The 18,176-nt window shown below is 35.7% G+C and overlaps 3 protein-coding genes and 1 long non-coding RNA gene across 6 annotated transcripts; 2 read left to right on the forward strand and 2 right to left on the reverse strand.

Moving 5' to 3' along the window:
- Window positions 1–742: 742 nt before the first annotated feature.
- On the reverse strand, window positions 743–4,112 carry LOC18604596 (uncharacterized). 2 transcript variants are annotated; one of them, XR_016025361.1, is made up of 3 exons: window positions 3,687–4,112; window positions 3,089–3,313; window positions 743–822 (listed from the first exon to the last, which is right to left on the reverse strand). It is a non-coding gene; the product is annotated as an uncharacterized LOC18604596 (long non-coding RNA). The 2 variants fall into 2 exon arrangements; XR_001927258.2 differs by lacking the exon at window positions 3,687–4,112 and adding an exon at window positions 3,536–3,677.
- On the forward strand, window positions 2,500–6,079 carry LOC18604594 (protein NRT1/ PTR FAMILY 4.6-like). The gene is made up of 5 exons (XM_007037153.3): window positions 2,500–2,674; window positions 2,778–2,883; window positions 3,113–3,330; window positions 4,314–4,754; window positions 4,838–6,079. The coding sequence occupies exons 1-5, from the start codon at window positions 2,672–2,674 to the stop codon at window positions 5,804–5,806; spliced, it is 1,737 nt and encodes a 578-aa protein (XP_007037215.3). The 5' UTR covers window positions 2,500–2,671; the 3' UTR covers window positions 5,807–6,079.
- Window positions 6,080–7,573: 1,494 nt separating this feature from the next.
- On the reverse strand, window positions 7,574–8,563 carry LOC18604597 (transmembrane protein, putative (DUF1118)). The gene is made up of 2 exons (XM_007037157.3): window positions 8,293–8,563; window positions 7,574–8,192 (listed from the first exon to the last, which is right to left on the reverse strand). The coding sequence occupies exons 1-2, from the start codon at window positions 8,434–8,436 to the stop codon at window positions 7,749–7,751; spliced, it is 588 nt and encodes a 195-aa protein (XP_007037219.2). The 5' UTR covers window positions 8,437–8,563; the 3' UTR covers window positions 7,574–7,748.
- Window positions 8,564–14,532: 5,969 nt separating this feature from the next.
- Window positions 14,533–18,154, forward strand: HIR1 (SPFH/Band 7/PHB domain-containing membrane-associated protein family). Of its 2 annotated transcripts, none has more exons than XM_018117737.2 (6): window positions 14,533–14,668; window positions 15,660–15,860; window positions 16,309–16,429; window positions 16,637–16,728; window positions 16,880–16,976; window positions 17,578–18,154. In XM_018117737.2, exons 2-6 carry the CDS (start codon window positions 15,672–15,674, stop codon window positions 17,931–17,933), a joined length of 855 nt encoding a protein of 284 aa, XP_017973226.2. In that variant the 5' UTR covers window positions 14,533–14,668; window positions 15,660–15,671; the 3' UTR covers window positions 17,934–18,154. The 2 variants fall into 2 exon arrangements, with proteins under 2 accessions (XP_017973226.2, XP_007037220.3); XM_007037158.3 differs by lacking the exon at window positions 14,533–14,668 and adding an exon at window positions 15,089–15,446.
- The last annotated feature ends 22 nt before the right edge of the window (window positions 18,155–18,176 follow it).

Consider the following 18,176-nt stretch of genomic DNA (forward strand, 5'->3'; position numbering starts at 1 on the left):
TGTGGTCTCCCTGCGTCTCTAGTGATTTCAATTCTCAAACTCAAAGGCACACAGCACTTTGCCTGCTGCCACATCTCTTTCAATCTTGTTATGTTGCCCAAACATTTACTACTACCCCATTGGCTCTTTCAACTTTCAACTTCTTTGTAGTTTGCAATCATTCATGTCCCAACATTCAAGGTGCCTCATCGGTTGTCTCCTGTTAGAGCACTGTTCCAATTTTCACAGCTTGAAGTGATCCATGTGGCTATCTTCCTTTTCCATTTATTATTATTATTATTATTTTCACAGCTTGAAGTAATGAAAGTCACCAGGGGACTTGATATCATGAAATATACATACATACATACATACATACATCTAACTAATTAAAACATAGAAGCAAACGGACAACGTCCTCACCCTACCCTCTGGTTTAATTGGGGGAAGTTGAGTATCTGAAGTTTTTTTTTGTTGTTTAATTGGGGGAAGGGGGACAAGGGATCATGCACCAACCTGAAGTCTGGGGAATAGGAATGAATGAATTCTTCCTCTCAAATAAGACAAAGAAATTTGTTTGTGGTCCTGTTTCTTTTTTATGTCCCCCATCCCCCGTGGTTAGTTAATAGTTGTTTTTCCTTGCTTTCTGGGAAACTTAGCAGTTCACTCATTAATTGAAACAGTAACAATTGCATTGCATGTGCCTACTATACTGACACAAAAGAGAAAAATGAAACTAATAATATTCCATTTATAATAACAATTGCATTGCTTGGGCAACTTCAGCAAGGCTCAATATATTCTTTGTCGGTGAGACTAATAATATTCCATCCATTAACGTACCTGGATGAGATGAAATGGCAATCAACAAATTTTAGGAGAATCAGAATCTAAAAATGCTTTGAAGTTGAAATATGAAGTCACTATATAGATTCACCTTTCTTGCGGCTGAAAATGCACTGAATCAAAATCTAAAGAAGAAAACGAAAGAGAAAAGCAGGGGCAAAGATGAGGAGAGGAATGTTTTATCCTTAAAATGAGCTTTCCAGATGATGAAATTACTGGCATACTACAAGAATTTTCTTAATTTCATCCAAATTATATACGGACCAAAGCCAATCTTAGCTATTTATTCACTCCTACCATTTATCATAATCTACAAGCCTTATCTGCACGTAAAATGTTGAAATATCCTAGTTTGATATTCACACCACAGACCACACTCTGTGAATCATTAGTTAATTTCACCATCAACTTCATGAAAGAATATCTAATTAATTAGACAAGACATACACTCTCATTTTCATTTGGTCACCCTTTAATTTCGTTCAGCATCATTATTGCCTGAAAATGCTAATTTAACAGGCATTTCTTTTTGTCACGTTCTTTAGTTTGGTCAATATAGTAAGGGCAAAACTGTTAAAAGGGTGGCAGTGCTCGGAAGTAAATGCCAGGAAGTAGGTCCCTATCCTAAAGGCTGTTAGCCACCCAATTTGGAGATCTCCAAGGGGTATATCGTGTCCACATAATCAGCTGAACAAGGGAGCAAGGAATTCAGGTGGCCTAGAAAGGAAACCGATGCAACAGGTAACAACATGGATCGACAGGACACACTCGGATGACTCTTATTGTGACATGTGAGAAGCAATACTATTGAAGCTGAAAACACTAGTAGAACATTGAGACCAGACAAAAATCACATGTATGGACAGTGATACAACAACACATGGCTTTTGGTGATCAGATTAGAATTCATGCAGCCTAATCCAAACAATCAGGGACAAGTTCTTGTATAGTATATATACGAAAAAGCATATATTTATTTTTTCATGTTAGGAAAGTCAAAATAGTAGAATACAGAGATAGTGCTTGTAGAAAAAGCACCCATCTCTCAAGATTCACTTTAAGACACAGTGGCATTACCACCAGAAGGGTGAGTGTTGCTGTGGGGCATGTTTAAAAAGCTAGGATCTTAACTTTACCTTCAAGAACATCATACCACCACGACCTCATTTAACCTAGTCCACTTGTTTCTTTTATTTATTCTCATTTTCTGATGGCCATCCTTAATAAATTAAATACGTCGGGAACATATATACGTACAGTGCACAGTTTGGCCAGGCAATCATCTAAGACTACATTTGATTCCAATTTGCAAGTAATATCCACTACAAAATCATCTTCTTACACCTGTATAGACAAGTTCAAATAATCTTCTTATTCGTTGTTTCGATGATAGTGACTAGGTATATCATCTTGGGTAACACAATCCAATCGAAAAGGAAAACATAGCATGTTTCAACAATAACAAAGTGTGCAGACAGGAGGTCTGGATTCCTATAATTCTCATTTTGATCCTCTAATCTTCTGTATGGTTCATTATAACCAAGTGATCCTTGATAAGAATACACCTCCACTACTCTCTCGCTCTATCTCCTCCTTCCCCCTCTCTTTCTCCCTCAATCTACTGCCTCACTAACAGAAACTGTCAACTTTGACAATGTAGGAGGAAATGAGTAGTCAGTACCACTGGGTCTAGACCTTTCCCAGAGGGTTGGACCACATATATTCAGTCTATATAAATGACTCCAAACTCTACTGCCTTTATTATTCAAGAAATTCTTTATCAAGCACTCTACAACCAAAGATCCCACTTAAGTTTAAAATATTCTAGAAAATAGCAAAAGTTGCTATGGTGGGATTTCTGATCTTATGTTCTTACTCCATTTCTTCTTTTATCTCCTGGCTTCCCACTTATACTGGTGTGTTCTAATTTAGTTCTTGGTTCATTGTTGTAGGAAGAAGCACATCAGTCAAACAAATGGGAAGGATATGTAGATTGGAGAAATAGACCTGCCATGAGAGGCCGTCACGGTGGCATGCTTGCCGCATCCTTTGTCTTAGGTCAGTATTGCGTTAATTAATAAAAGTACACCATCCAACCATGGGCTTCCAAAGTTATACTAAAATATAGGATTTGGTTGTTGCTGAAAATTTTTTAAATAGTGTAAATTCAACAATATGAAAGAAACTTTTATCTTGCAAGGGGTTCTGTTTAAGTAGTTGTTGTATTACCTTATATTGACATTGCAATTAAAGAACACAAGACTTGTGAAATCTTGTTAATCCGTAGCCGTGGAGATTCTGGAGAATCTAGCTTTCCTGGCAAATGCAAGCAACCTTGTGCTGTACCTTTCAAAGTTCATGCACTACTCTTTATCAAGCTCTGCAAACATTGTTACCAGTTTCATGGGAACAGCCTTCCTCCTTGCTCTCCTCGGTGGCTTTTTAGCAGATGCCTTTTTCACCACCTACCGCCTCTATTTGACAAGTGCTGCAATAGAATTTATGGTAAGAATCTAATAGCAAAGTTAAACTCTTGAACTTTATGTTATTTTCCACTTTGCAAGTTTCACATGTAAGGAGTATGGAATTATAAACTTAGAAACCACGGGTTTATCCAGGTAAGCACTCGCCACAACCCATGGTTCTGGGATGACAGCAATTAACATGCCAAAAATTGAAATCTAAGAATCAAATAGCCAAAAGTTGTCACCATCTAGGGTACAAGTTCGTCAAGAGAGCACCTAATTGGCTTTTGAAGGTCTCCTTGGTTAGAAAGGGCATATAATACAGTTGTAGGAATCATCAAAAAAAATATCTGTTTGTTATTTCAAGCAGGATGAAACATACAGTTACCTACCCACCTAGAAGCATGCGTGAACGATACTGCAGTATTGATTAAGTACACATATGGATATGGTGCTGCTCTAGGCCCACTTGACGATTGCGCCTACTCGCTATTAACGCACTATCAATGGGTTCAGAAGAATATAACTCCGTCACCAGTAAGACATAGCAAAGCCCAACTAATAATGATAACGTGAAAACAAGGGGTGGGAAATGGGGAAGGACAACGATTGAAAGTGCTAATTTGGCCTGTAGTAGCATTGTACAATTGCATTTCATAGCAACCTGGCTAGGTCCCACAAAAGGTTCTGCCTTGCCCATAACGAAATTTGATTGGTGGAAGAAAAAAATTCCCCACCTATGAGTCCAACTCAATTAAATGCAGCCATGTCCAACCATGTGACAACTTGATCAAGAATAGGTGTAATTGAGGCAACTAAAGGAAAAAAACACTCATGTCCGTACCATACAAGCCCTTTATCTTCACGAATTACTATACTGTGACCAAATCAACATGATGCCCATCAAAACTCCAGTTGCCGTAGTTTATAGGTCTGTAGTCAGATACTAGAGAGTTCTTTCTCAGATGTCATCAATTAACTTATCTTCTACATCTTCCTTAACAAACTCTAACCATTAAACAGGGTCTCTTAACACTCACAGTGCAAGCTCACATACCTTCATTGAAACCACCAACTTGCGCTTTAGCAAGCACTGAAATTCCATGCCAGAAAGTCGGAGGCCAGAAAGCAGCACTATTGTTTACCGGCCTTTATCTGGTAGCACTAGGTGTTGGTGGAATAAAAGGTTCACTTCCCCCTCATGGGGCTGAGCAATTTGATGAGACCACCCCACAAGGGAGGAAGCAGAGATCATCCTTCTTCAACTACTATGTGTTCTGCCTCTCTTGTGGAGCTTTAATTGCAGTAACTTTTGTGGTGTGGATTGAAGACAACAAAGGCTGGCAATGGGGATTTGGGATCGCTACTGCAACAATACTGATCTCCATACCAGTTTTTCTCCTTGGCTCTCCTATTTACAGGTCAAAGATTCCAGCAGGAAGCCCTATTACCACAATGTTTGAGGTAGAACTCAAACGAGTAAAATTACATAAGCACGCAAGTTGCAAAGCTAGGGCAAGTAATCCTTTTTCATTCATGACCTACAGGTTTTAGCTGCAGCAATTTACAACAACTGCAAGTCTAAGAATCCTAGCAAAGCAGTCATGGGCATGGAAGCAAGCCCATCCGACAGAACGGAAACCAGTGAAGGAGAAGAAAGTAATACCAAGGCAATGGTCCCAAGTCGAACTCCTACAGAAGACCTCAAGTTCCTGAACAAAGCAATCAAACGAAAACCAGTTAAACCAATGTTAGATTGTACAGTAAAGCAAGTAGAAGAGGTCAAAGAAGTGCTAAAGATACTCCCAATTTTCACGTGCACCATAATGCTTAACTGCTGCCTTGCTCAGCTCTCCACCTTTTCTGTCCAACAAGCAGCCACCATGAACACCAAGATTGGTTCCTTAAAAGTTCCACCTGCTTCTCTCCCTATCTTCCCCGTCATCTTCATGGTGATCCTTGCACCAACCTATAACCATGTCATAATTCCATTTGCCAGAAAAGTAACCAAGACTGAAATTGGAATTACTCATCTCCAGAGAATTGGAACAGGGCTGGTTCTATCTATTATTGCAATGGCAGTGGCTGCTCTAGTGGAAATAAAGCGAAAAAAGGTAGCAGTCGAATCTGGGCTACTTAATTCTGCTGATTCTCTACCAATCACGTTCCTTTGGATAGCTCTCCAATACTTGTTTCTTGGATCAGCTGATCTTTTCAGCTTAGTTGGCATGATGGAATTCTTCTTCACTGAGGCACCAACAAGCATGAGATCTTTGGCCACTTCCCTCTCTTGGGCTTCACTTGCCATGGGGTACTATTTCAGTTCAGTGCTTATATCAATAGTCAACAATGTTACCAGCAGCTTTCGACTCACACCATGGCTTTCTGGTAGCAACTTGAATCATTACCACCTAGAGAGGTTTTACTGGTTGATGTGCTTACTTAGCAGTCTAAATTTCTTCCATTATCTCTTCTGGGCAAACCGCTACAAGTATAGAACAACAAGCCCCTGCTGATTCGTCAAAGATTTAAACTCTGCAAGGCCTAATACATAGTTGAAGTCAACCAAATCCATCAGCTAGAGATGATTTAAATTGAGTCTTCTAAGCTCCATCCGCGCCAAGTTGGGAGACTAAGTAGAGAAAGGATATGAGTAATCGTGTGGTTCTTTTCTCTAATAATTCTCTTACATGGTATCATATTAGGGCTTTTTCTCATCCCTAATTTTCATTTCTGCTTGTAAGCCCTAGTGCTAGAATCACACATATAATACTACTAATGTTCATGTAGTTAAATCAGTGCACGAGCATGGCTAGTGAAATTTGGAATCATATCCAGTTCTAAATCTCATTTTCACCTCACCTGGTAACATTGGAAATGATAAAATCTAACAGCTATGGAGCAAAAATTTTCGACATTCCAAATATCTGAATGATTAGCACATGTCATTATCAGACATGGATGTTACCTTTGCACCATACAGCTTACTAATGGGGCAAAGAATTTGGCACAAGTTGGCAGAGTGCATAAATCGTCAATTTTCTTGTTTACTCAAAAACAAAGAGCAAAAGTATCCAAGACAACAGCTTAATATATATCATTCTTGCTCATTAACCTACCCCCAAACAAAAGCTAGCTGGAAATAAGTATAAGTCTCAATCAATTCAAATGGGCACGACATTAATTAGCAATATTAACAAGAGGATGGCTGTGAAAAGTATAGAATGCATCTTTACCTTTGCATTTAAACAAATTGAGATAAAAGTAAATGAAAAGGGTACTAAGAGAAGTAATGAAAGTCACCAGGGGACTTGATATCATGAAATATACATTCATACATATATCTAACTAATTAAAACATAGAAACAAACGGACAACGTCCTCACCCTACCCTCTGGTTTAATTGGGGGAAGTTGAGTATCTGAAGTTTTTTTTTTTTTTTGTTTAATTGGGGGAAGGGGGACAAGGGATCATGCACCAACCTGAAGTCTGGGAAATAGGAATGAATGAATTCTTCCTCTCAAATAAGACAAAGAAATTTGTTTGTGGTCCTGTTTCTTTTTTATATCCCCCATCCCCCGTGGTTAGTTAATGGTTGTTTTTCCTTGCTTTCTGGGAAACTTAGCAGTTCACTCATTAATTGAAACAGTAACAATTGCATTGCATGTGCCAACTATACTGACACAAAAGAGAAAAATGAAACGAGAAATCAACATTTTTGCAAGGTAAAAGGAAGGGATGAAGAACAACCCAAAGAGTCCATATAAATATACGAGTTTAGAAATAAGCTTGTCAGCAACATGGAACATTGAAAATGACACAAGAAGTCACCGCAGGAAGGAATTCCAATCCGTTGAGCACACTGTTCGGTGTTGCGAAAGTCCGCCCCGCAAGTCATATGGGAACAAACAGAAGTCAAGAAGTCAATCCTACTGCCTTTCTGATAGAAGCCCCAAATCGGGGATGTCGCTCAGATGGTAGAGAGGTACGGGGATCGATACCCCGCATCTCCACTAGTGGCTTCCTCCTTGGTCTGGTTTTACCTTATTTCTTGCACAATAATGGAATTGGGTTCCTTCTTTTATTATTTTTCCCCTCCCCTTTTTCTTGTTCCTGTTTTTATTTTCTTTCACAATCGTTGGATAATGGTTGAGGATTAGGAACTATGATTGTATAAGGAATGATTCCAACTGGACACATAAATAAGCCTTTTGATATTGAGCTTGATGCTGCTCTGTGTCTTTCATTTTCAACCAACATGAAGCCCTCATCAACAAAGTAGCTGCAACAAAAGCCTTATTCTACATTCTTCTTTGTTTCTGTACTAATTTACATGCCTTATCACATTCACCAAATTTATTAAAAACCACAAAACAAAAACCGACTAAAAAATTAGCAGTAAGTAATAACAAGATAACGACAATAAAAGGAAAACAAAAAAAACAAAACAAGTGAACTTTAATCAGCTTCTTGTAGACCACCCAATACAACCGACCCCACAAACAACCCCGCAGCACCAACCACAAGTGCCCCCGCCAACACCGCTTGCGCCGCCACCAGCCCCACCGAGTCATCAGGTATAATTACTATCGCCGCCACCGCCGCCACTAAAGCTGGCAGTGCCGCCGAAGCCAGAGTGGAAGGAGACACGCTAGCCGTCTTCTCCAACAAGCTGAGCAGTCCTAGCTCCTCGGCTTTAGAAAAAACGCCGAGCTTCTCTATCGATGAAAGGGTGAACCCAAGCTCCTCTGCCTTTGACAGAATCCCCGCCTTTTCCACGTTGCTTAGAACCTTTTTCTTCTCAAGGTTCTTGAACACGTCCACTTCTACGTCTTCACTTCCTTCGTAGAAGATCCCTGCTCCAAACCATTGCTTTTCCCAGTCGGGATCGAACTTGTTTACCTGAAATAATTAATAAGAATCAAGCAAACAAACCCATCAATTTATTACGGGATTTTGTTTTTTTTTCTTGCGAACAAAACATGGTCTGTCTTACTCTTACCTTCTTTTTGGGAGCCATGGAGACGATAGTTAATGGTTTTTTGGCGGGAAAAAAGGGGTTGAATCGAGGCTGCGTAGCGGAAAGGAAGTTGGCATGTTGGATTCTGCCAAGGTAAGCAACAGGAGATGGTGAAGAGACCGCCATTGATGAATCGAGGATGATCGAAATGATCACAGGGGAGAAGAGATGCGGGATTTTCTTTGTTTTGTGAGGGTAATTTTTTTTTCTTGGAGATGCCAATTGCCACGTGGGATGATGTCTGAAATCTTAAGTTTTGTCATGTCCAACTGTCCACCAATCACACTAGTCGCACCTTTATCTGGGAATATAACGTTTTATCGTGTGAAATTTTGTGTTTTCAAGAGGTTCTAATTACATGTATGTCCTTGTATAATTCATGCAATGACTCACAACTTCCCTATTTTAATGCCATGACAGCTTAAAATTCAAAAGGCGAGAATTGAAACTTCAATTTGCAATTTGAGTTCTCAACAAGAATGTTTTCAATAAAAAGTTCTCTAACTGGTTCTTTTAGGTTAGTCTAGATGTGCTCTAAATTTTTTAGTTCTTCAAGCTTTAACTGTTTTATCTTGCTCTAATTTCTTTTTTTGGTTTTCTTAATTTTAAAGTGTACTAGAACATGGAGTGGGTCTAAATAAAAAAAAAGACTTGATATAGTTAAGTATAGTGATATATTTTGCAAAGTGATACTTGAGAATGAGAATGAGTTTAATGTCTTTAAAGGTGAAAGGAGTTGTTTGATGAACTTGCAAATGAGATTTTGGAGTTGTCTATGTAGGTTTTGATAGATTTCAAACCAACCTTGTAAGCATGCAGCAGCTTGCATTAGGCACAAGATGAGTGGTATTGAGCTCTATTATGATAGCTATTATTTCAAAAACAATTTTCATGTTGGCATATAATGAGTTAATTTACCTTATACCTTGAAGAATTATAACAAAGTTTCAAGAATTTGGGTAGAATAAAGATGAGACAGAGAAGAAAAGCAAGAGAAGAAGAAAAAAGAGTTGGCTAAGTTTTATTGAGATTTTTTTTTTTTTTGTATTTTTTACATTAGGATTGCAAGGTTTATATAGACAAAGTTGAATTTGTAAGTTCTTCCAATAGTAACAACAAAATAAGAAAGCAAAATCTAGATTCGATAATGCACTAATTACTGCTTGATGACTTACTAACGGTCTTGTGCTTAGTTTTTTGTCGAAATTTTGCACATGTGTTTTATTTGCTGATTGAATGTTCTGTTGTCTTTGATTCAATGTTGTTGTGTAGGTGTTTTTGCTTCTATAATGCTTAGTGATGCTGAACTACTTCTACATACTTGATATCACTATGATTAAGTTTAAAAGGTCAATTTAATCCATTTGAGCTTTTGTTACTCCATTGTATGCCTGACAAACTTGAAAAGAATAGAAGAAGGGAACCTAAGGAAGCATTAACTGGATACTAGAATACTAGAAGGAGGAGCACTGTTAAATGCACTTTCAACTACAAGCTTGGCTATAATAGAAAAACTTGTCATAGAGTTCTTGTGGGAACTAAGCAAAAAACAATTTTCAAACTCAATTTTTACATTAACAATGCATTTTACTACTAATAATGCATTTATTTATATTGTTAATTGAAGAAAAAAAATCAAGGTTGCTTTTACTATTAATGGATCTTCAAGAGGACTTACTGCTATTGTTGGTGGATTTTCAATAGGACCTTTTGTTGCTAATAATGCTGGTGGATTTTTGAGAGGGCTAATAATTGTTGGTGGATCTTTAATGGGATCTACTGTTACAAAGAAACGGGTTTCATCTTCAATAGTGCAAGCATTTACTACTATTACTTTTGCTCTTACTGGTAGGTCTATTGGTGATGCATTTGTGATGAACTCTACATTTGTTCCTTTTGATATTGCAAGTAGTGGTTTAGTGATACAAACAAATTTTTTTATGATGGTTTTGCTGAATGAGGACATGTATTTCTTTGTCTAGTACTTTGTTCTTGAGATTGAAATGATTTCAACAATTTCTTGAGATTGAACCCTATTCTAATGGTTAATGATTTATTATTGTTTACAAGTAGCAGTCTTGATATTCTTATGTTCACATAATGATCTTGATGTTCAAGTAGTGGACTTGGTGTAATGCACATTTATTTACTATTGTCAATATATATGACAACTTTGCCTACATATAGAACATGTTAAGATAACATTAGATTTTCTTTATGTCAAAAACAATAAGTTAGCTTACAAAATGTTTACATTAAGTTAGTAATTATTAGCAACAAGATTTGTTAGGTATGATATGATCAGATTAAAAATGTAATAGAATATAAAAATAAAATGCCACACCTACCTCGAATCACCTTATTGTTTTTAATGTGAATAGAATATTATGAGAAATGCAATCAAAATTGATAACCTTACCAAATGATATCGTAATCAAATGATATCCTTTTGATGTTTAAAACCTCGTGTACACCCCAAATTGTATAAGAACCCAAGCCACTCAATCGTTTTCCCTCTAATGTTGCACACACAGTTGCAATGGAATCTTTAGTAATATGAGAACTTCCAACCATGCCTTTATGCCAGCAAAGTGGATAACAAATTGTCCTTCTTTTCCTATCTTAGTCTTTAGCCAAATCACACAAAAAACTCTTCCAAAAGGCTCTCACAAGGGATGACGACACTAAAAAGAGTTGTATTAGTTTTCTATTAAATTAAAACTTATAATTAGAAATGGTTGAAAAGATGACTTTATACTTAGGTTAATTAACTTATTAAATTTGCTAATAGGTCCTCAATATTATAACCTCTTATAATATTGACCTTAGTATTTAATTAAACCATTTTGATTAAGTCATTATTTGTTAATTAAACTAGTTTATGATTTAAGTCCAACTTAAATCGTTATATTTTCAATTTAATCTATAATGCAACTTTATGTGTGTGACCCATTAGGTTCCTAACCTGTTGGCAATGACATTAAATTATTAATTTTTATTGATTAATTTAAATGAATCCAATTCATATTAAATTAGTTAATTCAATTCCATAAATCAAGATTGTCATCTAGTAATGCATCATGATCACTTAATTGTTAGGAGAGTTGAAGGGTTCTTTGACAACCTTTAGTGTGCAGTCTATTAGTATAATTTATTCTCTCATCATATATCCCGGAGATGATAAGAGCTTGGTGCAATGTTTTCTCTTATTAATCTATATATTTATTCTTGCAGTTAGATCATTAGCTTTATAGAGATTTATGAAACTCATGTCATAATATCCCAATCATATTGGCCAAGGATTTGATTAAACTAATATAAACCAATAACTAATGAGATATTTCCCCTTGAATCACTTGAGGTGATGATTTCTATTTTGACCACTCATTTACTTCTATATGCTCCATATTATATTTAAAAGCATTCTGATTTAGCATCATTTGTAGGAGTCGTAGCGATGAAATCAAAATATAGTATTCCACATATAAGACAACTTGATGCCTTAAATCTAAAGAATAGTTACACAATTGACACATGAAAAATATTGTATAGACATTAAAGTGAGATACCAAATGTACTTCTCATGTCAGGTCATGTTCAGTAAATTTGCTCTTTCATGATAAGCATTCACATGCTAGTTTCAAATATCTTTATACTTCAACATATGAAAATGGTTACTTACTTTACAAGTAAAGAACATAGCACACGTTATCTTTGGGTATTAGTAATGTTTTATCTCACTAATACAATGATTAGAAACTTTTAGGAACAATGCTTTGATGAATAAAAAAATTATAATTGTATTACAATACAATTTCTTTGCAAGGCATATATAGTTTCTTGAGTTTTATTTACATAAGTATAATAGTACGGATAAAGAACTCTTTCAATGTTGTTATAAATAACAAAATATCATACATGAATATCTCAAATTGTGATTCTTTTACAACCATAGATTGGCTTGTGAAGCTTATACTAACAAGATTAACACTAAATACAATAAGTAAATGCATTTCTTCCGATTCACCAACATTCAATATAATATTAATACTAAATATAACAACTAAATACATTCTTTTCATTGACCAACTAACATACACTAACTAAATAACTCATATGAATTGAAACTCATATTCTGGTGCATTATTTCTTGAAAAAGAAATGATTTCTTTCTTGAGAAAATTTTATCAAGTAGTCAAATTATGCAATTAGTCCCTATACTCTATGAAAAATATAGATTAATCCCTATACAATAATTTATGTAAATTTAGTTCTTGTACGTTTTCGATTTGTCAATTTTAATCCAAACCTTAACATTGTTAAATTTGCATCGTTAAGTGTGTTGACATGGTGTTTGATTAAGTTGATATAGCATTAATTGAGATGATGTGATTGCAAATGTGGTATTGACTATGTGCTAAAATAACATTTATCATGATATCGTGACATTGATTGGATTGACAACAATTTATGTTGATACGGTATTTTGTGACGATCCGATCTTGAGCCATAAACGATGCATAGGTCCAATAGGCAAGGCCCACTAAGCCCAAGCAAACATCTCAGTCAAATTCCTATTTAAACATTAGTATAGGTATCGTAACATACATCCATGGCTGAAAACTCATTCATTTCATAAACATAAGAATGCTTGGATTAGCATATGCATCACATATGTTAGCATACACAATATTCACTTAAGTCTCAAAATATCACATCTCATTTTGTAGTGAAACAGGATTGGCACATGGACCTAAATGGGTATAGCCCGCTAGGCTCAAGCAAGCCTCATTCAATTCATTCATTAAGCATTCATAATTACATGCAGAAGCATACATTCAAACATCCATATGCATACATTGTAATCACCATAAGCAACATTACACAGTTATGAAACTTTTTAACATAAACAGTGTAAGTGCAATTATCTCATATATCATCAGAGTGCCATAAGCTCATGCATAAAATCATATAAGCATTTATCAACACCCTTGGGTGTCCATGTAGACTCTCAAGTCACTTTTGCACATTTATCCATAACATTCATAACATCAATGTTAAACATTGGCTACATCATCATATTGTTAGTATGAGCTTGTAAGTCAATCTCCGAACGTATGAGAATTACATTTTAAGTTATTCATATATGACATTTTATTAGTTTATAATAATTATGAGATAGTTCTTTATTCATAAGTTTGTGATTTAATTACTTTTTGTACTTATGTAGATAAAGCTTATAGAACTATATATGCCTTACAAAGGAATTGTATTGGAATACAATTATGAGATCCTTATGCATCAAAGCATTATTTCTAAAAGATCCTGATCATTGTATTATTGAAAATGACATCAATAATACTCAAAGATCGGCACATGCTATATTCCTTATTTGTGAAGTAAGCAACCATTCTCATAAGTTGAAGTATAAAGATACTTAGAACTGACATGTGGGTGTTTACCATAGGAGAGTGAGTTCATTAAGCATGACTCGTCATGAGAAGTGCATTTGGTACCTCACTCAAGTGTTTATGCAATGCTTTTCATGTATCAGTTATGTAACTACTCTTTAGACTTGAGATACTAAGTTGTCTTGCATGTTGAGTACTATGCTTTGATTTTATCCCTATGAGTGCTTAACTAAGGATGCCAAAACAAGATTTTTTGAGTACAGTATGAAACATATGTAGGCAAATGAGTGGTTAAGATAGGAATTATTATCTCGAGTGATTCAAGAGGAAATATGTCGTTAGTTATTGATTGACATTAGCTTAATCATATACTTGACTAAGGTGATTAAGAGATTATGAAATGAGTTTCATAAGTCTCTATAACGCTAATGATCTAACTATAGGAACAAATATGGAAGTCAATAAGAGAAGGTACTGCACCTAGCTGTTATCATCTCTAAGATATATGATGAGGGAATGAATTATACTGATAAACTGTACACTAAAAGATTGTCAAAGAATCCTTTTGACTCTCTTAATAATTGGGTGGTTATGATGTATTATTAGATGCTAATCTAAAAAAATAATTTAAAGTAAATCTAGAAGTAAATTTTTAAAGGTTCATCCAACATGTATCCATAAATTCATTAAAGAATTCAGACTGATATTGAACTCTAAATGTATTGATTTGTCTTCGTTTATAAATAATTAAGGTTATTATCCTAAATATAAAATAATTAATTAATATTTGCCTAGGGAGTACGCTGGTGCTTTTTTTTTTCTTTCATATAAAAAAACAACACTTTTTGAGCCCGCATTTTCAGTTGTCTCTCCATCTACCGTGTACGGACTCCAACTTCTTCTTGGAAAAATAATAATAATACTAAAAAGAATTCCAATTAAATCAGGTAAAGGTACTCTTCTCCCTTATTCTTTATGATCTCAATTTTGCTTATGGGTTTCTTCGCAATATCCTTTTCCTGTAAAGCAACCTTTTTTTTCTTCTTTTGTTAATGTGCTTGTTCCTGTAATTTTCTCTGTCAATTGAATCATGATTATAAGTTCTACAATTGATTTTAACAATAAAACCAAAGACAATGGACCTAATGCAAGAAACCCATTCTGTTGTTTTAGCTCTGAAGCCGGCAAACAAGAGATAGCTGTCACAGTCCAATAACTGGAAAACTTTTTTTTTAGTTTAATATAATTTTATGGAGAATTTATTGTTTCCTTGTTGCTTATTTTAACTATGAGAGACAACTCGCGACGAGAATTTTAAGGTTTCTTAAAGTTGTCAAGATTGTCAAATGGAAACATAAAATTTTCCATTGAAATGAAATGAAGATTCTTTTCATATGGTGAAGTTTCTTGGGAATTATTTGGCTGGATACATGGTGTGGACAGTTTAGATGATAAAATATTTTGCTTTCATGTACAAGGAAACAATACAGCTGGATGAAATTTCCTGTTGACTTACCTTTTACGGGTCAATGCTAATCTTCTTTATTGCCATACAATTTCAATAATTTGCGAAAAAGGAATGTGTGTTGGAGACTCGTGGCAAGTATTGTGAAATTTTCCAAGCCAGCTTGCCGCAGTCTATATATTTAGGTCAACTATATTTGAGTGTTTATCTCTTATCTCTTCAGAGTTTCTTCTGCTTTGCCATCCTTTGCTCATTAAGTTGTAAGTCTTCTAAGTCCTTTTATATGCTCTTATCTTTCTCTCTACGATATCCTGAGATAAATTGAAAAAATTTAGGCTGCTTCTATGGATCGGGGGTTGGTGATCTACCAAAACTTATTACATATGTTGTATGCTGGAATATGCTAGTTAAGAGATAGCACTGGTATTTGTTTGAGTTCTTTTAAACTGATATATAAACTGTTGGACTCTCAGATCAAAGAGAAAATGGGTAATTTATTCTGTTGTGTACAAGTTGACCAGTCTACAGTAGCCATCAAGGAGAGATTTGGCAGGTTCGATGATGTTCTTGAACCTGGATGCCATTGCCTACCTTGGTTTCTTGGAAGTCAGCTTGCTGGCCACCTGTCGCTGAGGTTGCAGCAGTTGGATGTTCGTTGTGAGACCAAAACTAAGGTCTGCCTAGTGCTTTTAATGTTGTACCCCTTCAGCCTATGACTTCTTTTTGCTGTATAACTCTTAGACTTTTAGGATGAAGTATTCATTCCAATAAATTGCCATTTAGTTATTGTGTAATTTTATTATTTTCTCCAACTATAGCATATGCTGCCATGTTATGGATGTATTTGCTGCTAGTTTTGTTCTTTCATTAGTTTCTCTATCTCTCTCTGGTGGTTTCCAAGGGGAGGTTGGGTGCGGGGAGGTAAGGTGGATGAAAGGACTATTGCATAATTGTGAAGAAATAAAATTTTTGGGGGGTTTCATATTGTGGCGGCATAGATTCAATTGAAAATTCTTGTTATCTGACTTTCAAGTGGCTTAAATTTGTGTAATACTATTTGTGGACAATAATATACCTTTGTCGTGCAGCAGAAACTAACTTTTGTTATGATCATCTTATCAGGACAATGTATTCGTCAATGTTGTCGCATCTATTCAATACCGTGCACTAGCAGATAAGGCAAGCGATGCCTTTTACAAACTCAGCAACACAAGGACACAAATTCAAGCTTATGTTTTTGATGGTATGAAAAATACTTTGGTGGAGTATAAATCCACATTGCCCTCATACATGCACACATACAAAATATATGAACTCATTCAGCACAGTTGTATTCATGTGCATAAATTTAAAATTACATTGGAAAATATTTTAATATTTCATCTTCTGATGTTCAATTACTTAGTTGTTCAAGTGAAGGATATTAGCTGACTTCTATAAATACGTTTAGTTATTAGAGCAAGTGTTCCCAAGCTGAATCTGGATGATGTTTTTGAACAAAAGACTGAAATTGCTAAAGCTGTTGAAGAAGAACTTGAGAAGGTAATTAACCTGATTAAGTATACATTGATCATGTATTCTAAACCCTAAGCATATGTGATTGGACTAAGGCTTTGTTATGTTAAATTGCAGCAATATTGTGAAGCTGATATGTAAATATGTTTCTAATTCTGTTGCCTTCCTTTTATAACAGGCTATGTCTGCCTATGGGTATGAGATTGTTCAAACACTTATTGTGGACATAGAACCTGATGAGCATGTGAAGCGTGCAATGAATGAAATTAATGCTGGTAATATAGTTAGTACCTATTACATGGTTCTTGCACTTTCAAATTTGCTGTTGTTTAGGGTAGGCTAACTCTGCACCACATTGCTTAGCTGTATTCTGCATGTATGCAGCAAATAGATCATACTGCAGAAATATGAGAGCAACACTCGGCCTAATGAATTTCGCAGCCAAAAGAAGAGCTGGGTCTCATGAATTTACCTTTTGGCATTGGACTCCCAACTTTCTTGTCATCTGATATGGCTTTAGTCATTTTAGCTTTAGAGTATATTACCAAGATGCATATCTGTCAAATGGGTGTTTTTATAATGCCTCCTCATCAAATCATGCCTTGTTGCTGGTTCTTATTTTTTCTGGATGAATAACATATAAAATACATATTTTTTGTACCAAAAAAACCAGATGGCTTTACATTCACCAACTTGGTGAGAAGCTTTTCAGTATTTGCCTGTTCTAATGTGATTTTAATATACATAGTCTTTTTATTGCAAAGACCAGGTTGTTATAATGTGATTTAAACATAAGTATGGCATCTTTCTGGCATTTGGTTATTTTTCTTGTAACCGTTTCCTTAATATAATTTTCTGATTGTGTTGTACTCGCAGCTGCAAGGCTGAGGGTAGCAGCTAATGAGAAGGCAGAGGCTGAGAAAATTTTGCAAATCAAACGAGCAGAAGGTGAGGCTGAGTCTAAATATTTGTCAGGACTGGGTATTGCTCGCCAGCGGCAAGCAATTGTTGATGGTTTGAGAGATAGTGTGCTGGGATTCTCTGTCAATGTTCCTGGGACTACTGCAAAGGATGTCATGGACATGGTCCTGGTCACCCAGTACTTTGACACCATGAAAGAAATTGGTGCGGCTTCTAAATCTTCGGCTGTGTTCATCCCTCATGGTCCTGGAGCTGTTCGTGATGTCGCTACTCAGATTCGTGATGGACTTCTCCAGGCTGCACATCAGTAACTGTATGACTTTTCAAAGGCTTATACTGGGTTTTGCTTTAGACAAGCATTAAGGGTTTTAATATTTGCCTGTTTAGTTCTTGGTGCCTTAGCTCTGGTTTAATTGTGGTTTGTCATTTGTCGGGTGTGAGCACTTGTGTACATATGGGCGTAAAAGGTTTGTGAAGTACATGGGCTGCATAATTTTCTATTTTTATAGATATTGAGAGGCTTTATGTTGGATTTCTCTTGGTTTATCGTTACC

The sequence above is a fragment of the Theobroma cacao genome, chromosome 3 (genome assembly GCF_053813885.1).
Source record: "Theobroma cacao isolate CCN51 chromosome 3, ASM5381388v1, whole genome shotgun sequence".
NCBI lineage: Eukaryota > Viridiplantae > Streptophyta > Magnoliopsida > Malvales > Malvaceae > Theobroma > Theobroma cacao.